At 34.9% G+C, this 24,904-nt stretch overlaps 3 protein-coding genes across 3 annotated transcripts in view; 2 read left to right on the top strand and 1 right to left on the bottom strand.

Moving 5' to 3' along the window:
• Positions 1-15,076, bottom strand: part of LOC138335526 (G protein-coupled receptor kinase 5-like) — a 38,169-nt gene extending 23,093 nt beyond the window's left edge. Inside the window, 3 exon segments of the mRNA XM_069284659.1 lie at positions 7,489-7,601; positions 9,325-9,420; positions 14,884-15,076. Of these exon segments, the coding sequence (XP_069140760.1) occupies positions 7,489-7,601; positions 9,325-9,420; positions 14,884-14,935 (261 nt within the window). The 5' untranslated portion in view covers positions 14,936-15,076.
• LOC138335524 (uncharacterized) lies at positions 1,542-5,470 on the top strand. The gene is made up of 2 exons (XM_069284656.1): positions 1,542-1,799; positions 3,097-5,470. Exons 1-2 carry the CDS (start codon positions 1,702-1,704, stop codon positions 4,238-4,240), a joined length of 1,242 nt encoding a protein of 413 aa, XP_069140757.1. The 5' UTR covers positions 1,542-1,701; the 3' UTR covers positions 4,241-5,470.
• Positions 15,077-17,063: 1,987 nt separating the features above from the next.
• On the top strand, positions 17,064-24,849 carry LOC138335525 (cell growth-regulating nucleolar protein-like). Its single transcript, XM_069284658.1, has 8 exons — positions 17,064-17,132; positions 18,111-18,239; positions 18,909-19,029; positions 19,846-19,953; positions 20,405-20,488; positions 21,863-22,178; positions 23,449-23,603; positions 24,408-24,849. Exons 2-8 carry the CDS (start codon positions 18,115-18,117, stop codon positions 24,543-24,545), a joined length of 1,047 nt encoding a protein of 348 aa, XP_069140759.1. The 5' UTR covers positions 17,064-17,132; positions 18,111-18,114; the 3' UTR covers positions 24,546-24,849.
• Positions 24,850-24,904: the final 55 nt, after the last annotated feature.

Genomic DNA, 24,904 nt, shown 5'->3' with positions numbered 1-24,904 from the left:
TGTCGGCCATCTTGTTCACCGATCGGTCCCAAAATGCAATATGCACAACTAGGGTCCTAGGGGAACCTACATATGAAATTTGAGAAAGATCCCTTCTGTATTTTTGAGAAATAGCGGTAACAAGAATTGTTAACGGACGGACGAAATGACGGACCATGGACGAAAGGTGATTTGAATAGCCCACCATCATCATTTGAATAGCCCACCATCTGATAATGGTGGGCTAAAAAAATATTCAATGTAAAAGGTAGCTTTTTATTGTATTGTCTTGTCTTTTTTTTTTTTTTTTTTCCAAATGAAAAATCCTTTTAAAAATCTATACTACTGGGTACTTGAGATAAAAATAATTAAATTAGTAAAAGTAAAATATTAAAAACAGAAAACAACAAGGTACATAGTTTAATGTTATATTTCATCATTCTTGTTACGGCTTCATATGAAATGAGCAATTCCCAACCTGGAACAATGTGTATGGAGATTATAACAAAGCTACATCAATTGCAAACATCAAAAGCAGTGTATAGTCCGACGGGAGCGTTTTTATTACATGAAGGTTGATAATTGCAAAAGTAGTTCAATTTAACACAACATAGTTTGTTCGATACTGCAGTTAATGAATACTTAAAGCCCAGACTTAATTGGCAGCCACAGTCCCACTTGTATCATGATCAGTAATCACCTTGGAGTGATCGGTCTTGCAGCACGCTAAACTGTGCAGGCATCGTCAGATAAAAGAGTCTCTAAAAAATATCTTAGGTATTGATTTGTGGACAGTATCTAATTAAATACCTGATGATTCTCATAAGTTTTAAATGGCTTTTCTAATGAGGCATCTTCCTTTTGGTGATAGTGGCATATACCTTGAGAATATAGTCCAATTAATTCACCCCTGAAAATTTTAAAAATGACTGTTCCAGCATTTGATCTAGACTGGTCCAAATGAGTTTTTAGGGGTGTATGAGTTCAAAAGCCCTTTAAATTATATTAAAAGATACACTCACTGATCAAGCGAATGATTCATGACATAAGTGTATTTCATAGGAGAGATTATTCTACAAGTCTACACCATAAGGCTATGTTTGGCTGTAGCGTGTCACGATTCCTATATCCTTCAGCTATTGTTTCAGTCTAATGATCCGAAGACAATATGACTGTGTTAACACAACCATTGTCCTTAGTCAGGGTGCCAATATCTGTCCACTGACATTATATACAGATCCAATCAACATGTATGATTAAGGGTGCCAATATCTGTCCACTGACATTATATAAAGATCCAATCAACATGTATGATAACTCAATGGGACCACATACAACATTGAAAATTAATTTAAACATAATTATAAAAGAAATTCTTTTAGAATTTAAAGGTCAACATTTTCAACATTGCCATTTACACATCTAGATAATGCTTTTTTGTGATATTTTTTGTTTGCTTGTTTGGTTTTTAAATCAGAAAAAAAATTTTACGAGCTTAACAATTAAGCTGGAACAATCAGTACTTAATCATTTCCTTCATAATTAGTAAGCCTATGCAGTTGCCAATTTTTTATTTTAATATCCAACTCAACCTTTGACCCTATTGTTATGGAGTATAAAAACATAAATATATGTATATATCCAAATCGGGTCCAACTGATAGCAAATTGAAGCACAAACACGGATTTAATTTTTACGTCAACAGTTTATTTCCAATGAAAAATGGCTTCTATGAATGCGAATGTGTCTGGTGCTTTTCGGCGTGGACAGATATCTTCTCATCAACAGTTTCGTTCGGGGAAATCCTTGTTTTCACTTTTGTAAGTATTGACAAGAAATTCTGCTTTAATACCTTAGTGTTTCAACATAATATAGTCTACTTTAGAATTGACTACATACAGGGGTAAATATCTCACAAACAGATCATCTAACTTTTAATTTGACTAAGTGAGCCCATGTATAAAAAAAGTCATAAATGCCATTGCTAGATACAGGTTTTTATTCCTTTGTTTTCTATGTATTAAGTCAGATTCATATAACGCATTCAGTCAATTAAAAAAAATTTGAAAATACAAAAAGCATTTATAATATCACACCTTGCTTTATTTATATATGTCAACCAAAACTTTTTTCGTGGATTTGATTTTCAAGTGCGTTATATTATATTATATTTTTTGAAAAATAAAATGCCGCGGAAAAGATTAAAAAAACAGAACAGTGCATTTTTAAACTGTATATTACCAAATTAATCGCTGTGAATGCATTTTATCGCCACAAAAAAAGCTCATTTACAGTAAATTCCACACGAAGAATTTCATGAGGAGCATAAATAAACCATAACAGGTAAATGGTTGTAAGAATAATTCCTTGAGGCAAAATCAAAATTCTATAAGTTGGCAATATATATATACCAGACCTCTTTTCTGTAAGATGAACTCCCAATCAAAACTAGGGCTGGATAAATATATTGATATACCGATACGTATCGGTTTTCAGAAGCGTATCGAATATTGATACGCAAACATGCTGTATATCGCTGTATCGTTTCGAATATTGATACGCAAACATGCTGTATATCGCTGTATCGTTTTAACAATTCAACCAACTGTTTTCATTATAGAAAGAGGAAATTCCAAACAAAATTTATTCTAAAACATCATTCAATTTCGATCAAAAGGTAGTGTTTAAAGCATCTGTGTCACCTAGATGGATAAGAAATGTCTTTTCATAGCTAAGAATATGAATTGACAGAAATTATCAACACAGATGGTGAACCAAATCAAATGTTTGGTAGGTTTTTGCCAGGTTATAGAATGTTTGATCAAAATTGTCTTTTATTGTCACAATATTCAAAACAAAATGTTAAACTGAATTTGAAAAAAGCGGTCCAGTATATCGTCAATACGTATCTTGTATTGTTTCAGTGTATTTTCAATTTGTACCGCATCGTTTTAGACCTTCCAATACCCAGTCCTAATCAAAACCATGGGTAAAATCCTCAGCAGTTTCATGAGACTTTGCAGTCTGACTATTAAATAATAGGGTAGTTAAATTAAACCAGCTAAGCCTTGTAATCATGGAAACACCATCAACAGGTAGAAAGTTGTAAAATTTCAGAATGAAAAAGAAAGATGGGCCAAAGAAGTCAAACCCTGTCAAGATGCAACGCGAGCGTGTGCGCCAATTCAGCATTTGGTTTGAAGAACGTGAGCAAGCGAAAGATCGTGAGTATATCCGTCGGCGGAGGAAGCGGGAGGCTAATCGTGAGGAGGTTGCCAGGGCAACAGGCAGACTCAAACTACTATATCTACCAACAAGTATTCTGCTGTTCACCGGCCTCACCATCCTTTTCCTGAGCGTGTTTCCCGGGATCGGTTCTGATACGGTCTTCTGGAAGAAGCGTACGATATTCCATGTGATTGGTCCTTCAATTGTGGGGATAGGCGTGCTGATGTTGATGGTCACAGAGGCCATATTGAGCCGACGAAAGGCACACTTGGTTAGACTACGACGGATAGAAAACCTGGAATGCACACAGCGACAGAAAGCAATAACCCAGGAACCATGTGAACATCAGCAACAACTTCTCGATACATATTTTAAATCTGGCAAAACATGTGCATGTCGTTTTGATCTGCTGACTGTTGGACGTAAGAAACCGACCGTTTCCGTGGAAACTCAGACCGATGAAATCTTATTGCTGGAATTTGTACAACAGAAGATATATAGCAAAGGATCTTTCCGTAAGGGGAAGAAGAAATTGTGTAAGATGGAGTCTGTAGACAGTGCTGCCTACAGCATGGAGTCGTCTGCCACTTGTTTCACGGACTTGTACGATGAGGATGAGAACGAGCCACTTCTAATGGAAGATAATCCACATCTCCCTGTTATTGCACCAAGCATTCCAAACATCACATATGGAGGTTCCGTTATGGACAGCACTCAACAGGTCGGTACCAATACGGGATACTATCAACAGTATCAGGATTACCTCCCACCTGTGGAATCGTTTGAAAATGAGACAAATAGTAACCAAAATCTTCCACTTCCTGCTGATTGTTACAGAGGCCGGGCCAATTCTGAAGGCCACATCAATAGATCGTTTGAGTATGGTATGGATAAGACGGACAGTACAACAGGACTCTGTCCAAAGCCATCGTGTCTGAATAGTTCTGTTCCGAATCTGAAGGATGACGATACTACTGGTCTTCTTAGTTTAGATCCGGTATCCCGCAGAGCCAGTTGGACAACCTTTGAATAGGCGGAATTATGTACATGTATACCCGATACCGATATACAGTGGAACCTCCGGAAACCGATCATGGTCGGTGCACATAATTTCGGCCGGTTTAGAGAGGGTTCGGTTTGGAGAAGTGAACCGAATACCGATCATTACGATCCGGATTTAATCGATCGGAAGTTGTTTTTTTCACTAGTGTACCGCATGTATGGCTAGTGTTCGTTACAACCAACCGATATTGATTGTTAATGTAAATGTTATCACAAAAGAGAGAATCATACGTTTAAAAAGGAATGGATTACAACAATCTTGACTTTGTTACCGCTTATATACGTAGTTTAGTTTAGTTAGTTAGTTGCGTGAATGTTGTTGGGGATGTTCTCGTCTGCACTAACCTACACTACGATCGCTTCCGGTTACGCCAAGAATCAAATCATATGGTTTAATTACACGATGATCAGTCGATGCCGGTCATTTTCTAAAACTATACATGGCTTCGGCTTCTTCATACAGATAATTTACGTTATCAGACAACTACATATGTAAATAAAAAATCTGTGTGATTTGAATACGAAACTTTCTCTTTATTACTAGCTCTGCTTGTTTTCCTACAGTAAACAAACCGCGTGCACGTGGTAGACCTTCGTTAAATATCTAAACAATAGACATGATTAATAATTACACCACCATCTCGGGTATAATTACCGTGTACCTATAGCCTTCACATCTGTATACATGCCCCAGGACATGGCATGCGACATCTATGGTACAGATACGTGTGTATTTCACGGTCGGTTGATCAGACCGCAATGCAATCTATCGGTGTCGCTCAGGTAAGGCCGGTTTTCAGAAGTGTATTTTAGTTACATTTGACTATTCCGATCTCAAAATCGGTCCGGTCTTCGGAATGGGGAGGGATCGGTTTTGGGAAGTTTTATATACTATTAATAAAGAGGATTTCATTCCGTACATGGCATCCATGTTCGGTTTCTAGAGGTGATCGGTTTTGAGAAGGTTCGGTTTTGGGAAGTTCCACTGTATAAGCAGATGAAACAATATGGTTGTGTGACTAAACAACATGATCTACAGTTAGGTTTTAAAAGACAAATGAAAGTCAGCCAGCTGAAGAAATTTTTTCTGTAATGAACATGTAACATGAGCTTAAAAGACAAATTAAGGTGTTTTGCATCATGTACTTTTAAAATGTTAAAAATACACAAAGATATATTAAATACTTTTTTATTTATTAAATTTTTTTTTTTTGACAGTTTCCAATGAGGAAGCAACACAAATTTTGTTTACGAGATGACATTTGATGGTATCTTGACAATCAAGATGTGCATACTGTAAAATAACGTGCTAACTTGCACATTTTATAACATAAACAGGTTGGTGTATGTTTGCTGTTTGCAAGTGTGTGATATATAAACATCTTCTGTATTCTAAAATTGATATGGAATTTCAGACAGTTATCCAAAATAAACACATGCACTCTCCAATTTCCTTTGAAAGACAGTTATCGTCAAAATAAATGCAAATTCATAATATTTTAGGAGATAGAGATAAATATCACCATCAAAAAAGAGTATCTAAATAGCATATACATATCTCATTTAAAACCCATCATCATCCAAAATGGTGTTGTTTTTTCTGCTTTTTTAAAACCCATCATCATCCAAAATGGTGTTGTTTTTTCTGCTTTTTGCCAAAATGCTATCATAATGCATAACAATTAACTTGAATTTTGGCATGTTGAAGTATTGTGGTTTTGTCTCCTGTAAGTCATATCTCCCTGACTTTTTGTAACGTGATTGAGTGCTATAAGCTATAAAATAGTATATCAGATGATTTCACTAGTCCATATACCACATTTCTTCTTCTGTTTTTATTATCATTTTTATTACAGCATCGGTAGTCACATTGATAAATATTCAACCCAAAAATAAACAAATCGTGAACATATCTGAGATTGTGCGTAGCTGTACATGTGTTCTTATCTCGGCCACGAACATGCACAGGTGTATCTGTAGCTAAGTGTTTAGCATATGTCTACGTAAGATGCAAGCGTACATTTATATATATAAACAAATATTAACAAGTGTCCTAAAGGGCCTGTAAGGCTTACATCAATGGGCCAAATGTGCTCGACTTGCTCATCTGATCATGATCAAGCCCCATTCATTTGAACAAACTTGCTGAACAGGATGAATAAAACTTTTCAATATACATTTTATTAAATGAGAAGACCTGCTTTTTCAATACAAGACAAATTAAAAGTGTGACCTTAATTGATGGTCAAAGTTATCATTTAACAAAATTTTGTAGCCTTTTTTATATCCTTTTATGCTACAGGTTCAATAGTACCTGAGTAGTATACCCCTTATCACTGTTTTGAAATGAAAGCCTTATAATTAGTAAGGATCAGACAGGTGGAATGACAGTTCTAATCTGTGATTTAACATGCACTGCTAAGTACATGTCACAACTTTCGAAACCCTCTAAAAATTCTAATGTAAACGTGAAGTGTCATAAAATTTTAAACAGATCAGAGTTGAAATGAGCAACCCTTGGTTTGGTTTGTTTAGTTTTACGTCCTAATAACAGCCATGGTCATGGAAGTAGGTAGTGGAGTAAAACCCTGAGTACCCGGAAAAGAACCACCAACCAATAGTCAGTTCCTTGCAACTTCCCCACATGGGATTCGAACTCGTGATCCAGCGATGACGGACTTGTGGTAATATATATGCCGGAAATCTTAACTACTTGGCCACTGCGGCAATGAACGCAAATTCAAGATCCTTATCACATAACTACAACAACTAAGATATATCAACATCAAAATATGTTGCGAAATTCCTGCGGGGGCCACCATTTTGTCGCAACTTCTACAAATCCTGATGTCACATCATTGTTTACTAACGTCAAGCCATGACGTCACTATGGATTTCCAGCCAATGAAAAACTCTCCAGGTCATATTCTGCATTAGCATATTACAGAGTTGTCTGCCCTTGCGGATAGGTATTGATTGTGACGTCATGGTTTTGCAGGCATAACCATCATACTTTTCAGAGAAAATGACGTGAATTGCGCCTACAAAATAATGACGTCACAATGGATACCTACCCGCAATGGAACGACTCTTTAATGTGCAAAGACGGAATGTTACATTAGTAACATATACAAAAACATAACACATGCGATGTCACTGGACATCGGGCGGATTATGTGATAAACGAAAACTAAGAAACAAACAAGGAGTGTTACTTACCACCATATCAAGGAAACTAATGGCTTTGGCAAGTGTGGGTGTTCCCGAACAGTACATACGGAACAGTTCACGTCCTATAGGCTGCTGTTCTACTATATAGTGGTAGGATTGAGCTGAAAAAAAGTACAAAATTGTCTTGTCAAATAAATGTCAGGGCAACCAATAGACCTCCGAGGGTATGTTTTTGAATTCCATTTTTTAGAAAATTGGGTTTGAAGCCTATTTCATATGTTTTGACTCTTCATATTTCTCAGAAATGGCAGTTTGACTTATAAAACTGTGTTTAAAGTCAATGGTTAACTGAATGCCTTGAATGAATGTTGTTTTTTTGTTTATTTTTTTTTAATCTAAATACTGTAAATATAATTATTTTAGCAGCAGTTTTATTTTTAGTACTTTTCGCGCCGACTTTGAAGTGCTAAATTTTGTAAAAAGGTGTTTCCAGTATTCTACCACCCAATCGTGCTAATTCATATTCACACTTATAAATAAATCATAATTTACGGTTTTTTACGTTTGGACTTAAACTTGACTTTGCTAAAAGAAGTATATTAACAACACTCTATATATATATATACTTTCCTTATTTGGGCGCAGTATCGTGCTCTGATCATTATTTACGAGGACTTGTATTCATTATCTACGATTTTTCACAGTTATTTTTCTGATACAGTTTGTCATTTTCTCTTTTTTTCCCCCTGAGACACAAGGCCTATATGTCGCATTTCAGTGACTTTTCCAAATAATTTCCTTGTATTTGAAATATAGACTATTTTTATCACATCAACTGTGAAACAAGTTATACAACTTATACAAATCATTTACGATGGCCTGGATGAAAGCATGTGAGGGGTCTTAGAGTGAAAGGAAAAGGTCAGGGGTCACCTACCCGATCACATGTTTTTTTGCACTCCAGAGCAAAAAACATGTGATCGGGTAGGTGACCCCTGACCTTTTCACGTCCGTGTCGGGGATCAAACCCCGGCCAGCTAGTTGAAAGGCGTGTGGCTTAACCACAGCACCACCTGATCACCTGGTTTTCCCTGTATTTCTATATTCAATTAAGTAAGTGATCCCACTTTTATATTTAAACGTCCAATGTGGTTTATCAAACGAAGGGTGACCTGCAGGTAACAGATGAGTATATTGGTATAACCACAGTACCTTAGAAAATACTCATTCATGTGCAATCTGATTAAAATACAGATCCTTATTATCACTACGTAAGATAAGAGGATCTGAGAAAAATCCCATTAGGGGTCATGTCCAGGTGACCTTTGGAAAAGGCCAATCAAATTGTTACTTGCAAAATTTTGACAGTGAATTTCTGGGGACGAAATAGTTTGAAAAAGCTGTCAGACACATTATTTTGGTTTACGTAGTCATCTCGCCCAAAGAGCACAACAAAGCTAATTGTATATGTATACTGAGACGAAATATCGTTTTCAATTGATATGACAAGTGTAGAAAATGTATCTGATATGAAGACCACATGGTATAAAGGTCATCTGGACGTGACCCCCTATGGGATATTGTCAGATCCTTTATATAACGGAGTAGTTATAAGGATCTGTATTTCAATCAGATTGATTCATGTGAGGGAATTTTTAATAGACAGCCACCAGTCTACAGAATATTAAAAACATCACAAAAATCTGCCTTGATAATTTTTTATCTGTATGTATACCACATGCCTGATTATAAGTTTTAAACTACGGGGAGATAACTTAGTATTAGACTTCTGTGGGAAAATCTTATCAATAACGTAAGGCCTGATGGCCAGTCTATGACGAGAAAAAGTTTGTATCGAATATATGAAAATAGAAGTATACTTACAAATTTTATTTTTGATATCCATGCACCCGCTTATATGAGGAAATTTCAAAATTTGTTTCCATTTTTTGCTTTTCCCCTTTCGTTTTCCACCACCACCTGAAATCACAAAAAAAAGTCATCAAATGGACAGCTGGGATATTTTATCATTCAGTTAATTTTCACTCATACCAACACATGTAATTCTGGCTTGTCTAGTACAATACACTCATGTCGCCTGAAGCTGTATTGTATGGCTACCCATGTAATAAAGCCTCATGACGTCACAGCGTCAACAAAATTATTATTTTTTTGGTACAATTTTATCACAATTTTTTTCAGAAAGTAGGCTGGATTTACTTTAAAAGGTACATACAACTGGATTTGCATAAAGATATCATGCAATTTTCATACATGTATTGACCAGCAGTTGTGTTTTTTTTCTTCAAAATGGCAAAATATCATAATGGTTAAATTACAATAAAAAAAGTCGAGGTATCAGAGAAAATATAAGTTAACCTTTCATATATATGTGGATATGAATGATAGGGATATTTTCCCCTCAAGATCACAGAATGTTGTAAAACACCAGGCTTGCCGCGGGTTTAATAACATTTTGTGACCTTCGGGTAGAATACATCACTCTCCTTAACATCTCTTATAAAAGAATCTGATGGTATTGACCAGCAGGACATCTTATACATGTATATAGGACTGGATCCTCTCAAAAGGATGTTTTTGTCCTGTCATGGATTAAGCGATAGTGTATGTGTGTACACCTGTAGAACATTATAGGTTACCTGAAGAGTGCTATAAAATATACATTACCAGATCAGTTGGTGACCATTTTTCTAGCTACCAATCATACACGTTGTAAAATAAGTCATATTGTCTGCTTACTCTTGTCATCCGATACAATATATACAGACAACAAACTCTGCTTTATGTCTATATTGTATCTAATGACCGCGGTAATCAAATTAACCTACAGGACTCATTTCTCGAAACAGTTTATTATAAATAGTCATGCACTAAGGATGCCTATCATGAACATTTTTGTAACACAATATATGATCAGTGTATCATAAGGCCAAACAAAAAAATATTTGTGTTTCCGGTAACCCAACAGACCCTATAAAATCAGTGCTTACTCAAAAACTTTTTATCAGTTTTACACTCAAGCAAACATATAACAACCTTCAAAGTTTTTGGTTTTGCACAAAATTGTGAGATTTGGTACATATTCTGTTATTAAGACACCAATAACCCCCTTTGAATCAAATCCATGGTTTATATAAGGTGGAATAAAGACTATGTTAGTTTTTCACTGCAAGAAACTGGGACGAAAAGAAAAAGTATTTCAAAAAAAAAAAGAAAAAGAATCCCTATCTATTCTTAAAGAGTTTTACTGATAACAAGTATATTTTTTCTTTGGTCTTACGCATATATCATGATATCTTTTACAAAAAGTATTGCATGTCTTTCGTTCATTCACTTTAGATCTGTACCTATGAAGACAACCATTTTGAAATGTTACACAGCCAGGGATTAATCTAGCTCTGACTTACTACCGTTTATGGGTAGTTTTCCCTCAAGAAATAAATTTCCCTCGGGCATAAAATTCCTCTAAAGATTTGAACATTTGAAGCTAAAAAATGATTTTTTTTTTATAACGCTATTTCCCCAGTGACTTATTTTTTGTTAAAGTTTTTTTGCAAATATTTTCATATTCATCATACAACTAGTGCAAATTTTATTATCAACTCAAACTTTTAATTATTGAGCTTAAAAGTTTATTTGAATAAATCGAAAAATAAAATAAAATTTACAGTTCTTTTTCGTCACAATGAATACAATCTTGGACCAAAATCAAAGCAGTAAATTCAAATTCCCATACATTTCACCAAAATTTCCCCCTATTTTGAAAAAGAGTAAGTTTCCCCCAAAACCTAGATTAACCCCTGACAGCAGACGAGCAACTGTGATCCATTTATCAACACCACCGTCTAAAGTAAATCATATACTGTATTTGCTGTATCATAACAAAGAGGGGTGCTTGTAAGGGAACCAAAATGGGAGTTGTGGACGAAAAAATTCTAGTAAATGTCAAATTTTTTCCGTACTTAATTATGACACAACATATTTTTATGTAAAAGACTCACAATTATACAAACATGTATGCCTGCCATAATATGAATTTCAAGTAATATGGATGAGAATATCAATGTTATAAGCATCACACAGTTTTAAAACATCGTAAAATCTGTGGGATTGGTGGGAGGGGGGGGGGAGCATTCATATAACTTCAACTCCTTTTCCAGAAGAGGGGAGGGGCACTAATTATGGAGAATACGATAGTTGGTAGGCCTATATATTTAATGAATGAAATCTTTTAATCATTAACATATTTTTGTTTCAAAATAAAGACACAAATGCCAATATAATTCAAAATTTCAATGTTTGATTAATTCATGGTAAGTCAGAAAAATCCCGGGGTGATTCCAAGAGGACCAATATATAGTTCAATACAACAAAGTCTCACAGTGATACGCATCATTTCAAACTGAACAGGTCTAGATAATCGTATACTGTGCACCTCTTCATTTAATGTGGCTAACCTGCTTAAAAAAATCTGCATGCTTCGGTTGCTATACACTAGTGGACATGACAAGCCAAATTAAACCATACAAACTGAACACTTATCATAGTGGGAGAAATCATTGGAATTCAACAAAGCGTTCTAAACTAAGAAATTGATTTGTGTTGACATACCAGTTATTTTGTATATTAAATTCACGTCGGAAGAAATTAAATAAGATTAAAATAAACTTTTACTTAATTACGTAACATCAATTTTGAATCACAAGGGCTTATAATACGAGTCTGTCATTGTGTAGGCCAACTTACATTGTAAATGTTATATTCAAACGAGAGGTTTTTTGTTTGACGTAGATTTCAGTGGACACAGACATATATTTAGCTTGAGTGAGGAAATCAAACAACATTTTTCATATTCACAGTGGAATTCAAGCATGTGGATTAATACAGTCTTAAATATTTTTATAAGTAATATTTTGAGCATTGCAAATTTATTGAAGACTAGAAAATATGATGGTAGTTAATTACAATTACATATTTCTCTGTATTTATCACAATATATGGATGAATTTGCTTTGACTCGCTTGTCCTAAAGTATATTTTTATACACAGTGCATCAATCTCTCAACCCCTTGTGAGTAGGAATTGGTTATAACGCCATGTGTTTGCGAGCAAAATGTCATACTTTTCTGAGAAAAAACCTTATCACAAAACAATTATGTCACAATGGCTACCTACCAGCAAGGGATTTAACTCTGTAATACGCAACAACGGAAAACCAAGATAAAGGTACTGGGTACTTAATTATAACCTCAAAGAGAGTGGTAAAACAACAAAGTCCCTCAACCACAGTGTGTGTCACAAAAACAGAATGTTTGCTAATGTAGGTCAAACAGGGGTTTCAATATCAGCGGTACCGGGTACTTTTTGCTGGTTGAACCTGGCTGTGGTACTGCCTGATTTGGGCTAAATTACATTTGATAGCATACAGATGGTATAGAAAAGTACCCCCTGAAATTGGAATTGTACCACCTCTCCTAAAAGACAATGAAACCTCTGGTCAAAGATAAAAAAAATATAGGTCACAACGACCTGGTTTAACACTTATTTTGAATATTACTCAGTTACCTCCCTTTGCTGGTAGGTATCCATTGTTAGTTGTTACATCATGTTGTTTTATGAGTGAAATCCAAATCATTCCCAGAAAATTATAATGTTACCCTAACAAATATATGACATTACAATCAATTCATACCAACAAGGGAAGATAACTCTTTAATAAGCAAATACAGAATATCACTTCGTTTCTTTGAATATGAAGTATCAGTACATCTAAACAGATTAGAGTTGAAGGTCAAAGGATGAAAGGAGAGATGAATGGTCCAGAGAAGACACAAATCTACACACTAGGGCTGGGTATTGGAACAGACGAACCAATAGGATATGTATTGACAATACACTGAAACGATACACGATATATATATATATAAATTGACAATTTTTTCAAGTTAAAATTGTTACTGATTTTGTATAAACTAAAGATATATTCAAGACATAATCAAAATAGTTGCTTGCAAGTCAAGCCAAATGCAAGCCGTCCTGTGCTCTGCTAAGTTTTCAAACGCATTTTCTGTGTATCTAAGTGACTCTGAAGCTTGACTGTATTTGAACGATAAGCCGATACAACAACATGTTGCTGTATCGGGATCGAACCGATATGCGTTGTTAAATACGGGTACAAACTGGTATTTCAGTATACCAATCCAGCACTACTACACACAGTATATGGAACTGCATGCACCTGTCATCTCCCTCAGACACCAGACAGTGGTAGGGCACTAAATCACATAAAGTGAAACATACCCTAAACTAAAATGTCTAACCACTTTAGAAGAGATAATATTCAGTGGATAGCAGATACAGAATCTCTTCAAAACATTGCAGGGAAGCTTTTAATTTTGATTCACAAATAAATTTCTTTTTGACTTTGAGACATATAATTTTCTAGTTTGGACAACTTTGTGATCAATCCTTTGAATTAGTTATATAACTACCATTAACATTACATATACACATAAACTTCCTTTGTATAACGACAGTACATCACGAAACAATTTGTTCGATTCGGGTATTGTTTATGATAAATTAGATACGTGCTAATTGGTTTTGTCAATGCATGCTAAAAATCATTTGTGTTGTCAAGAAAAATGGTATATGTATATAAATATGAATTCGGAAACAGTAACACTCTCCATTGTTCTTCTAGTGATATCCTTAAAATAATTTGATTTTGATAAGAATGACAAAATCACTTTCTGACAACATCATGTTGATAGGGTATCATAACTATCATTACACAATCATGATGTCAGATCTGAAATTTTACATGGGGAATAATTTTCACATTGAACAAAAAGTTTTATCACCATTGTTTGCAGACTATTCTTCAGCTATTGCATATGAAATGACAATGATTGATACACATGTAGGGTATCATTAATGCTCGTTAACTGACAAGTGCCCCCTCGGAGGCCTCATTCAGATGCAACCATTAACAAGTGCATCATCCGGTATCCTTAAAATCCCAGTTAAACACTTCTAAATCAAAATAACAGCTATCTCCGAAAATAAAGTAAGACACACTGAACCACTGATATGTATCGCACACAGTTTAATAATGTCGGTTATCAATGGTAAAAAATTCATGGATCCAAAATCCGAGACAGGGATGCTGGGGCACACGAAAGGGAAATTCAATAATGGTAATATGCAATACACACGAACGTGATGTAAACAAATCGATCGCCTCTGACCACAACCAACGGGGTATTTTCAGTCTTTATCAAAATGAAAGCATAACGTGAGCATTTCAAGTTGATTGCAGCATGCATGCAGTTGTGTGCTGCAAGAATACAAACGAAACGTCAAATGCACTTGACTGAAGATGTGAAAAATAGACAGTGTATGGACAATAAAATATCTTACCTTCTCTAGCTTTGATGTAGACGGTGTTTGCAACGATATTTTCTAGTTCCATTTGGCTTTTTTGAGGTAATGGGCTACAAAAAGGGTCCAATATAAGACCCTATTTTGAGTCCACTATCCCCTATTCGGCTCGCCTGGGTGTGGTATATAGGAAGAAGCAATATGGCGATCCGATTCGGAAAATGAGAGAGACGTCAATTCTCATTGGTCAAAATAAACCTCATCGCTAGATCGATTAGTGATGCAAGGGCGATAACTCTTACATTTGAAAAAATAAGTGTTGTTATGAAACTAGTGAAATTAGTTTGAGTAAATCTCTGGATATATCTCAAGGATTTATATTTAATTGGAAAATGTAAGCATTTATTTCGATTAGAATAAAAATTATGAGAGTGCAAATCTGCTCAGGCGAAATTTGTGAATTTACATGGTTATTCCAGTAGATGTTATATAGTTTCCAAAATATATTACTAGTCTAACTTAGACCTAATAAATCTTTGTACATTTGTACATGGTTGAAAATTATTGTACTTTGATCTACAGAAATTCCAGGACTTCCATATATGGGATCACTGAGAGTTGCATTTCATATGAGATTTTAATGAAACGATCTAAGAAATGTTTTTACCTTTATTTTTTGTTATTTTTGCATGCCTTGTCGAGCAAAAAATTAAACTTCGATCTACAGAAATTCCATAGTTTCATAAAATCTTATATGAAATGCACTATCCTGACGTCATGTCATTTTTACTGATGTCATTTTATTGTTTCTGTCTTACGTCACAATGAATTTCCAGCCAATGAAAATACAGGTCATATTACACTAGTGACATACGCAAAAAATTTCAGTACACGGGCGAAATCACTGGATATTAGACGGAGTATGTGGTAAATGAGAAATTGCAAATTTATGTTGACATTCAGTTCATCTAAATAAAAAAGTCTTTTATTTTAAAATTGTCTACACTCTAAGAAATAGTGATAGGCATTCTCACATGCATAAAGCAGATTTATACAGTAGATCTACAGGAATGATAATTTACAAGGTTTGTTCTGAAAAGATCATAGTTTAGGGAACTACATTTGTATCTCAGTTTAGTGTGAATAATATTTATTTTCCTGTCACCAAGGCTATAATAATTTGGAGGAGATGACTTTGTGTTGGAAGAAAGACTTTTTTAAATAGCAGAGTAAGAGACGGCAATGTTCGGACAGATCAATAAAAAAATCGAGAAACGAGTTCCACCAACGGAAAGTCGAAGGACGGACATATTTATGAGAGAGAGAGCCCAAAAGAGGCAATTCAATAATCACTATTAAGTAAAATTAAACAAAAAATCCGTAAAAATTCAAGTCTAAATCTGCGTCCATTATATTATTAATATGAAATAAAAGAGGACCAAGAATTGATCCTTGGGGAACCCCTTCGAAAACTTGACCTATATGAGATGAAGAATTATTTATAAATACATCCTCTGTTGTCTATTAAGAAAATAGTTTTCGATCCAATTATAATTTATCATTAATATAGGTAATTTCGCCATTAACATATTATGACAAACGCGAAAGCTTTCGGGAAACAACAAAAAATCACACAGACATGTTTCCTTTCTTTAAGAGCGGTACAAATATCATTATTCTCCTGACCTGTCTCCAATTTCACTATGAGATAGTCAAGGGGTGGATATAACGACAGTGATAGTAACCATTGGAATATCGAGGATGCAAATACTAGTTTAAACTTAACACCGCCGTGATATCGACCATTTCAAGTTAAACCAATTCGTACCCAATGGAATATGCATAACAAGCAACAAGTGGCAAAGGATACCGTACGTAATCCAGTTTTTTTAGAGGCCATGCTATCATCGCTAAAAATTATCTCGACATTTTAGGGAAGTGAATTAAGTCATAGAAAGCGAAAAATTAAAACCGCTGAAATTCAATTTAATATCTTTTGATGAAAATTTAAATCCGTAAAAAAAATAACTGGCTAGTATGACGGTAATAAAAAGAATACATATGTTTACTGTACTGTGTGTAAATTTCTTTGTTGAACAATAATTAATGTTATATAATGATTTTTAATCTATCTATATCAGCAGAGATTTAAATAGTTATATTTACATGTAAATCTCTGATATCAGAGAAACGGCGATTACATTAAATCCGGATCTTATCGTGCACGTTGCGACTAAATTTAGACAGCAGCACTTCGTTTCCGGTCCATGTGCAAAAATCTAAATCTGGTAAGAAATCAACATAAAAGTGTATTTAATGCTGTTTACTGTTAATGCTGGTGTGGTCATGCTGATACATTTAACATTTATACCCTGTAGACTATTTCAGTCATTTACTCTACCGTAAAAGTTTTAATTTGATGTAACATTTAAACAATAAATAAGTCACAAATGTAACTGAAAGTCGACGAAAAGTTTTCTTCTTCTTCTTCTTCACATCATTGGAAGATCATCACTTGAGTATGCAGCAGCTTGCTGGGACCCTATTTATCCGAACTTCCCAACAAGTCTTAGCCATAGAGAACATACAAAGAAGGGCTGCTCGATTTGTTTATAATGACCATAGATCAAGAGACCATGGCTGTGTCACAAACATGATAGTTGATACAATCATTAGAATGGGAGCCCCTAGCCCAAAAAAGCAAAAAGCCAGACTGGTAACATTCCATAAGATCATAAATAAAACTGTTGCCATAACTCCATCTCAACACTTATCACAAGGAGACAGAAGAACTCAAGGTGCACACAAATACATTTTGTATAACCAAATTTACACCAACAAAAATGTTTACAAATAGACTATTCGGTTTTTTCCCAGAACCAGCTCAGATTGTAATTCCCTACCAGCTCAGCAAGTATAAACACGGTTTGCCTTTTAAATATTTAGCTGATTGTGACAAATTTTCTCACATAAAATCATATTTTAAAGTGTGTTGGGCCTCTCACTCTAAACTTCTATCTAAAATGGAAAATCGTTGGAAAAGTCTGTAACAAGCTTATAATATATATAAAGTTGTGTACATTGTATGTTTCTGCTTTTATTATTATATATATGAACATCATTTGTAGATATTCAAAATTACACTGCATTTTCAAGACAAAAAAAATAGTTTTAAAGTAGGCCTATACATAATTTGATTAAGTATGTACATCTCTAACATTGACTTAAGATGTTATGTGACTTATAATGATAATTTTTGTATGCAGCAACATGGTGGTTTTTACCTGCAATGCCTGTGGTGATTCTCTGAAAAAGAACCAGGTAGAGAGCCATTACCGTGGAAAGTGTCCTCGTTGTGAGGTGGTGTCCTGTGTCGACTGTGGAAAGGATTTCTGGTAACTCACTTCATTCTAATCCATCATCTACCTACTTTCAATGTAACTCATTCACCCCTGAAATTTCATTATGGACTGGTCTAGTCTTTGATTTAGAACAGTCTAAATGTGTCTACCAGGAGTGAATGAGTTAAATTGTTTTTCATTTTGATCAAATTTGAACTGAAGGATTTTGGATGACGGGGAATCATATACAAGTATATAAAACATAGTTCTGGCTTCCCAAGTGCCAAAATAATATCGGGGAAGAATTTTTTTAAACTCTTAAATTAATACATGTGTATTCTTCTATAAGAATGACATAATTGGGTAAAAACAGGGTCTTTAATAAATCCTTCTTAAATTAATTATTTTGTATTTAAATCAGTTTGCTAATTCATGGTTTATGAATGTTCTTTCCTTTTAAAAGTATGATGACAATTTAAAAGTATGAAAACACAATATTTTCTTGGAATTGCATACCGTAGAATTAAACCTGTCTATAAAGACCTCCAGAGTGACCGAGCAAAATGGTCTTTATAGCCAGGTGGTCTTTATACAAAGGGCCAATTGTGTTAGAATTTGAGAATCTGAGAAAGTGGTCTGGAGAGGTGGTTATAAGACAGAGTTGACTGTAATTGTTGATTTATGTACTTTGATTTCTTGAATTAATTGTTGAGTATTTTGTAGGGGAGATGATTACCAGAGTCACACTAAGTGTATCAGTGAGGAGGAGAAATACTCCGGTAAAAACTACAAACCTAAAGCTAACGCAAATAAAGGGGACGCCAAACAGGAACGATGGTTACAGGTAGGCAGGAGTTACGTAAACACAAATAAAGGGGATGCCAAACAGGAACGATGGTTACAGGTAGGCAGGAGTTACGTATATACCATAACACTGACCTAAAGCTAACGCAAATAAAGGGGGCGCCAAACAGGAACGATGGTTACAGGTAGGCAGGAGTTACGTAAACACAAATAAAGGGGATGCCAAACAGGAACGATGGTTACAGGTAGGCAGGAGTTACATATATACCATAACACTGAAATCTAGCAATAAGCAGAACCCTGAGAGTATGTTTTTGACTCCCTAAAATCACATTCGACTCTTTGATTTGAAAGAGATGTCTATCTTTATGTTTTGGCTCATCAGATTTCTTAGAAATGATGATTTAACATCTGAATCTACTAAAAGTCAAAGATCAACTAGATGCCCGGATAAGGCTGAAATCTGGCATTGATTGAGTCTTGGTGTTCTATGGACAACAGGAATATTTACTTTACTTGTTATTAAAAAAAAACAACCAATGTCTTACTAAGAAGGATAAAAAATCATAGTATGTACTTACCTGTGTGGTAATTATCTAGATATTAAACATTATCCAAAGCATTTTTGGTGCTGTTTTGATTCCTATACTGGTAGTCTCAATGCCATGGACTTAGAACGTATCAACTGTTTTCCAAGAAGGCCCAAAGTACATGTGACTGTCTGTGATTATTTTACAGCGATAGACTTTCATGGAATTAAAAATTGTTTGTCTGCAAAATTCATGAATGTTAATCGTATATGACTTCTGTAGAAACAATTATGATTTATTTCAAGTGGTTTGTTAATTTTATGCAGCAAGTCCAGGACGCCATAGACAAATGTAACGCCAATGCTCAGCTGAAAGGTCTACTAGAGAGGATGAAAGATTACCCAAATATTCCCAGGAAACGAGCCAAGTTTGAGGTAAATATTTGTACAGAGAATTCAAAGACTTGATCTGAAAACCAAGCCAAGTTTGGGGCATCAAATATAGATCTTGTTCAGGAAATGAGTCGATGAATTTGAGAACAAGCCAAAATTGTGGCAAATGTAGAGCCTTGATCATGAAAGGGGTCACGTCAACTCATTCGTCCCTGAAATTTCAAAATGGACTGATCTATTCCTTGATTAAGAAGAGTCTATATGAGTCTTCAAGGATGAATGAGTTTAACACAGGGAATTGATAAGAAAACGAGGGAAATTCAAGGTAAAATCTTTGATTGGGAAACAACCTGAAATTGTTTTATTAAAAAACTGAAACTTGATAAGGAATCTAGCTAAGTTTGAGATATGCAGGAAGCAAGCCAATTTTGAGATAAGCACTAACCTTGTTCAGGAAATTAACCAAGCTTATGTGTTTTGTTTTTATTTGCAGAATTTTGTTGGTAATAGTTTAAATACAAGGAACACTTACCTGATCGGCCAGGCATGGGATTTATTAATGGAAAATGCTACACAGGTAAGATACTCACATACTATTTGTTTCTCTGGCTATAACCTTATAACTGGCTATATGTATGGAAACCTACTTTTAACAACTTATTCTGAGCTACAAAAACTTTACCAACCTACTGTTCAGGTTTATTGTTGACTATAATTCTTTACTCAATGAATTCTTTGAAAGTCTTGGTTAATGCCATAGTATTATAAAATTCAGGTATGAAATGTAAATATTAAAGTGGTGCACTCATTCATTTAAACGTAAGATTGTTACATAGCAATGCTAAATATATAATGACATAAGTTCAAAGGGATGGTTGCTTTTAAGAAAACGGTATAACATTTAGTCTGTTAATGTACAGTGTACTGTCAAACCTTTCAATAAAGACCACCCAAGGCAGAAGGTAAAATGGGTCTCTATAGCCAATTGGTCTTTATACCCAGGTCAAATAGTGTTAAAATGGCCATTTGGGACCCTGAGAAAGTGGGCTTCATAAGCTGATAGTCTTTATACAGAGGTGGAAATATAATTGATATGGGTGTTCTTTTTAGCCAACCATCATCAGATGGTGGGCTATTCAAATCGCCTTTCATCCGTGGTCCGTCCGTCCGTCCGTTAACAATTCTTGTTTCCGCTATTTCTCATAAAGTACTGAAGGAATCTTTATCAAATTTCATATGTAAGTTCCCCTAGGACCCTAGTTGTGCATAATTTCATTTTGGAACCGCCAGGCAGCCATCTTGGATTTTGATAGTTAAAGTTTGTTACCGCTATTTCTCAAAATTAACAGAAGGAATGTTTCTCAAATTCCATATATAGGTTCCCCTAGGGCCCTAGTTGTGCATATTTCATTTTGGTGAACAAGATGACCGCCAGGCAGCCATCTTGGATTTTGATAGTAAAAGTACTGAAGGGATCTTTATAAAATTTCATATGCAGATTCCCCTAGGACCATAGTTGTGCATATTGCATTTTGGAACCGGTCGCCATCTTGGATTTTGATAGTTATCGCTATTTGTCAGAAATTACTGAAAGGATATCTCTCATATTCTATGCGTAGGTTCCCCTTGGACTTTAGTTGTGCATAGTACCTTTGGGACTAATAGGTCAGCAAGATTGCCAACCGGCCGCCATCTTGGATTTCACCGCTGTTTCTCAGAAAGTAATGAAGTGATCTGTCTTAAATTTCATATGTTGTATGTTCGAAAAAGTTTGAAAAGCAGGGAAAAGATCCCTCTTTACATTGTCAGACATAGATCATTCTTTGGTGGGCGCCAAGATCCCTCTGGGATCTCTTATTTCAATTTTGTATACTTTGAACACATGGAGTAAGATATATATTAAAGAAAGACAAAAATGATGTGTAGATTGTGAACTTTTGTTATATTATAGAATGAACAACAGGCAAAGAAACCTGTCGAAAATGGGACCACCAACGGAACGTCTGAATCAACAGCCACGGAAAGTGAAGACAATACTACAGCAAAGACTGATGAGACTTCAAAAGAGGAAAAGAAATTAAGTAAAAGAGAAAGAAAGGAGGAGAGAAGTAAAAAACATAGTAAAAAGGAGAAAAAAGACAAAAGTGAATCTGTAGAAAATGAAGACAGTGAAAAAAGTAAAAAGAAAAAGAATAAGAAAAGAAAGAGGGATGAAGCTGAAGATTTAGACGAAGTTGAACATCCAACGAAGGCTAAAAAGGGTAAAGGTAAGGTTCATTAGTTATCTGTTTACCACCTAAAGGACTCTGTCTATTACTAGATTTATGTCCCACAGACCAAAGACAGTGTGACGATTTCCACTTGGTACTCTCCGTATATGTTCAGTTATAGGAAGATTTTTAAATTGTCCATGGTCCATCCGTCCTTCTGTCAGCCAGCTGTCTGTTAACAATCCATGGTTACCGCTATTTCCCAGAAAGTACTGAAGGGTTCTGTCTCAAATTCCATATGAACCCTTGGGCCCTAGTTGTGGCACAGTGTATATTGCATGTTAAGACCAATTGGTCAACAAGATGACCGACATGCTGCCATTTTGGATTTTGATAGTTGAATTAATGCAGATAGCATTGTCAAGACTTTATCATTCTTTGGTGGGCGCATCTGGGATCTGTTGTTCAGATATGGCACCCGGGTCAGACTAAAAGACTCTTTCATATGTGGATATGAAGGATAGAGATATTCTACCCGAGGGTCACAAAATGTAGTAAAATCTGAGGCTCACCGAGGGTTTTGCAACATTTTGTGATCTCGAGGGTAGAATATCCCTATCCTTCATATCCACTTAAAAAAATATATTTTTCTTTAATACCACGACGTTTTATTGCAATTTTACAACTATAATATCCCGCCATTTTGAAATAAATTTTAAGAAATCCACGACTGGAAGTCCATTTTCCATAAATGAAAAATTATGTGATATTTTCAACACCAATTCCGTTGTTTGCATCCTTTAAAGTAAAACCAGTCATATTTGTGAAAAAAATGATAAAAATTTTACAGAGGAAAAAGATTTTGTTGACGCCATGAGGTCATGAGGCTTTAATACATGGGTAGCCATGCAATACAGCCTCAGGCGACATGGGTGTACTTCCCTAGACCAGCCAGTATTACACCTGTAGGTATGAAAGAAAAAGTTGTCCTCAGAATGTATGAAAGGATTCCATTGATATGGGTTTTGTTTGTTATTCATGTTTTGCATAAGAACTGTAATAGTTTAACTGCTACATCTGGCTTCAGGATCATAAAACAATCTAAGATATAAGTTTTGACTTAACCAATCATTAATGACATAACTTTTTGTAATGTCATCTTTGATTGACTACCTGGTAAGTCTAAACTGTTTTGGACTTAATTTCATGATCCGGAGGCAAGGTAATAATAAGCTATGTATGAAAACTAATGTTAAGAAAGTGTCCCTTTAAGGTTGACTAAAAAAATTAGATCACAGGAAACATACATATTTTTCTCATGCTACAGAAAATGCTGACGACTCTATACATTCCAACACCATGGTTGAGGAGGAGGAGGAGGAGAGTCCGGCCAAACGAGGGGTAAAGTTTGACTGGGTGGAAGTCATCACGACCGTGTTACAAAGTAAAGGAGAGATGGGGCTGAAAAAACTACGGAAAAAGGTACTAACTGATGGCAGAAATATCTGGTGTTCGTATAGGGACAAATAGAATCTTACATGGGTCTGTCAAGCGAACAGGGATATCTCAACTGGAGTGAAAGATTTTGGCTGATAAACCCGAGGCATGCTGAGAGTTGACAGCCAAAATCTTTCACAAGGGTTGAGATCTCCCCGTCCACTTGACAGACCAAAGTTTGATTTTGATTCTTTTGCTCCTAAGTAGAAAAAAAACGGTGAAATTTCAGTTACTTTCCAGCTTTTTCATCATGCATAAATAGCAGGAACATCATTAAAGTCTGGAAAGGAGTCTTCTTTTTCTGTGAAATTGATGAAATTTTACACATAAACAGAAAGAATATTTACTAACATTTTCTATGACAGCATTTGAGTACATGTAGTTTCTCTTGCCTCAATTTTGTGAAATTGTGTTAATTCATACATATATACGTTTGCATCACGATTTTACTCTTTATTCCTGATACCGAAAAAGTTTTTTATCCAAGGATATTTATGATTCCTTGAATACAAATGAACAGAATTTGTTGACATTTTGACAAAGTAACCAACAGATCATCTATAATCTGGCTGTACCATTTCATTACAATAACAATACAAATAAATAAAATAAATAAAAATACATGTACATATTAAAGTTATAAAAGGAAATAATGATAGTGACAAATGTATAATGTGAAGAACTTTAATTAATTTTCAACATATGCAGAATTTTTACCTTGTCATTATCAGCAAATTATCAGTAATCAAATTCTTGTTAACACGTAGTATTTTTTCTCTAATTGTTCAGGTGTTAGCAGAGTACTTATCACAAGGAGGGCGGGCCATGACAGAAGAGAAACTCGGAGCAAAATTCACCAAGAAAGTCACCAAAAATCCAACGTTTGTTGTTCATAAAGAAAGAGTGAAAATACGAAACAGAAAATAGCTGCTACATCATCCATTATTATTTGAGAAGGCAGTGAAAAAAATATTATAAATAAAATATTTTATTGTAATGTTATTATTTTACTTTTGATACGGTCTGGAAGCATGAAAAACCTTTCCATGAGGATGGATGAACATTAACCGTATTTTTACAATGAAAACTAAATTCAACCCAGATTTTATCAAAGCATCTCAATATATTTATTACATATTAAAAAGTCTAAGGTGTCTTTTGAAACGTGTCAGCTTGTTGAATTTCTATTACCGGTATTCAAGGAGTAATAAAACAGAGATTATAAAATGAAGTACTAGTACTTGTTATAGGTGAAGAGTGAAATACTTAAAGCATACTTGTTTTAG

Source organism: Argopecten irradians, chromosome 11, assembly GCF_041381155.1.
Source record: "Argopecten irradians isolate NY chromosome 11, Ai_NY, whole genome shotgun sequence".
In the NCBI taxonomy this organism is placed as follows: Eukaryota; Metazoa; Mollusca; class Bivalvia; order Pectinida; family Pectinidae; genus Argopecten; species Argopecten irradians.
This window is presented reverse-complemented; position numbering and strand designations above follow the sequence as displayed.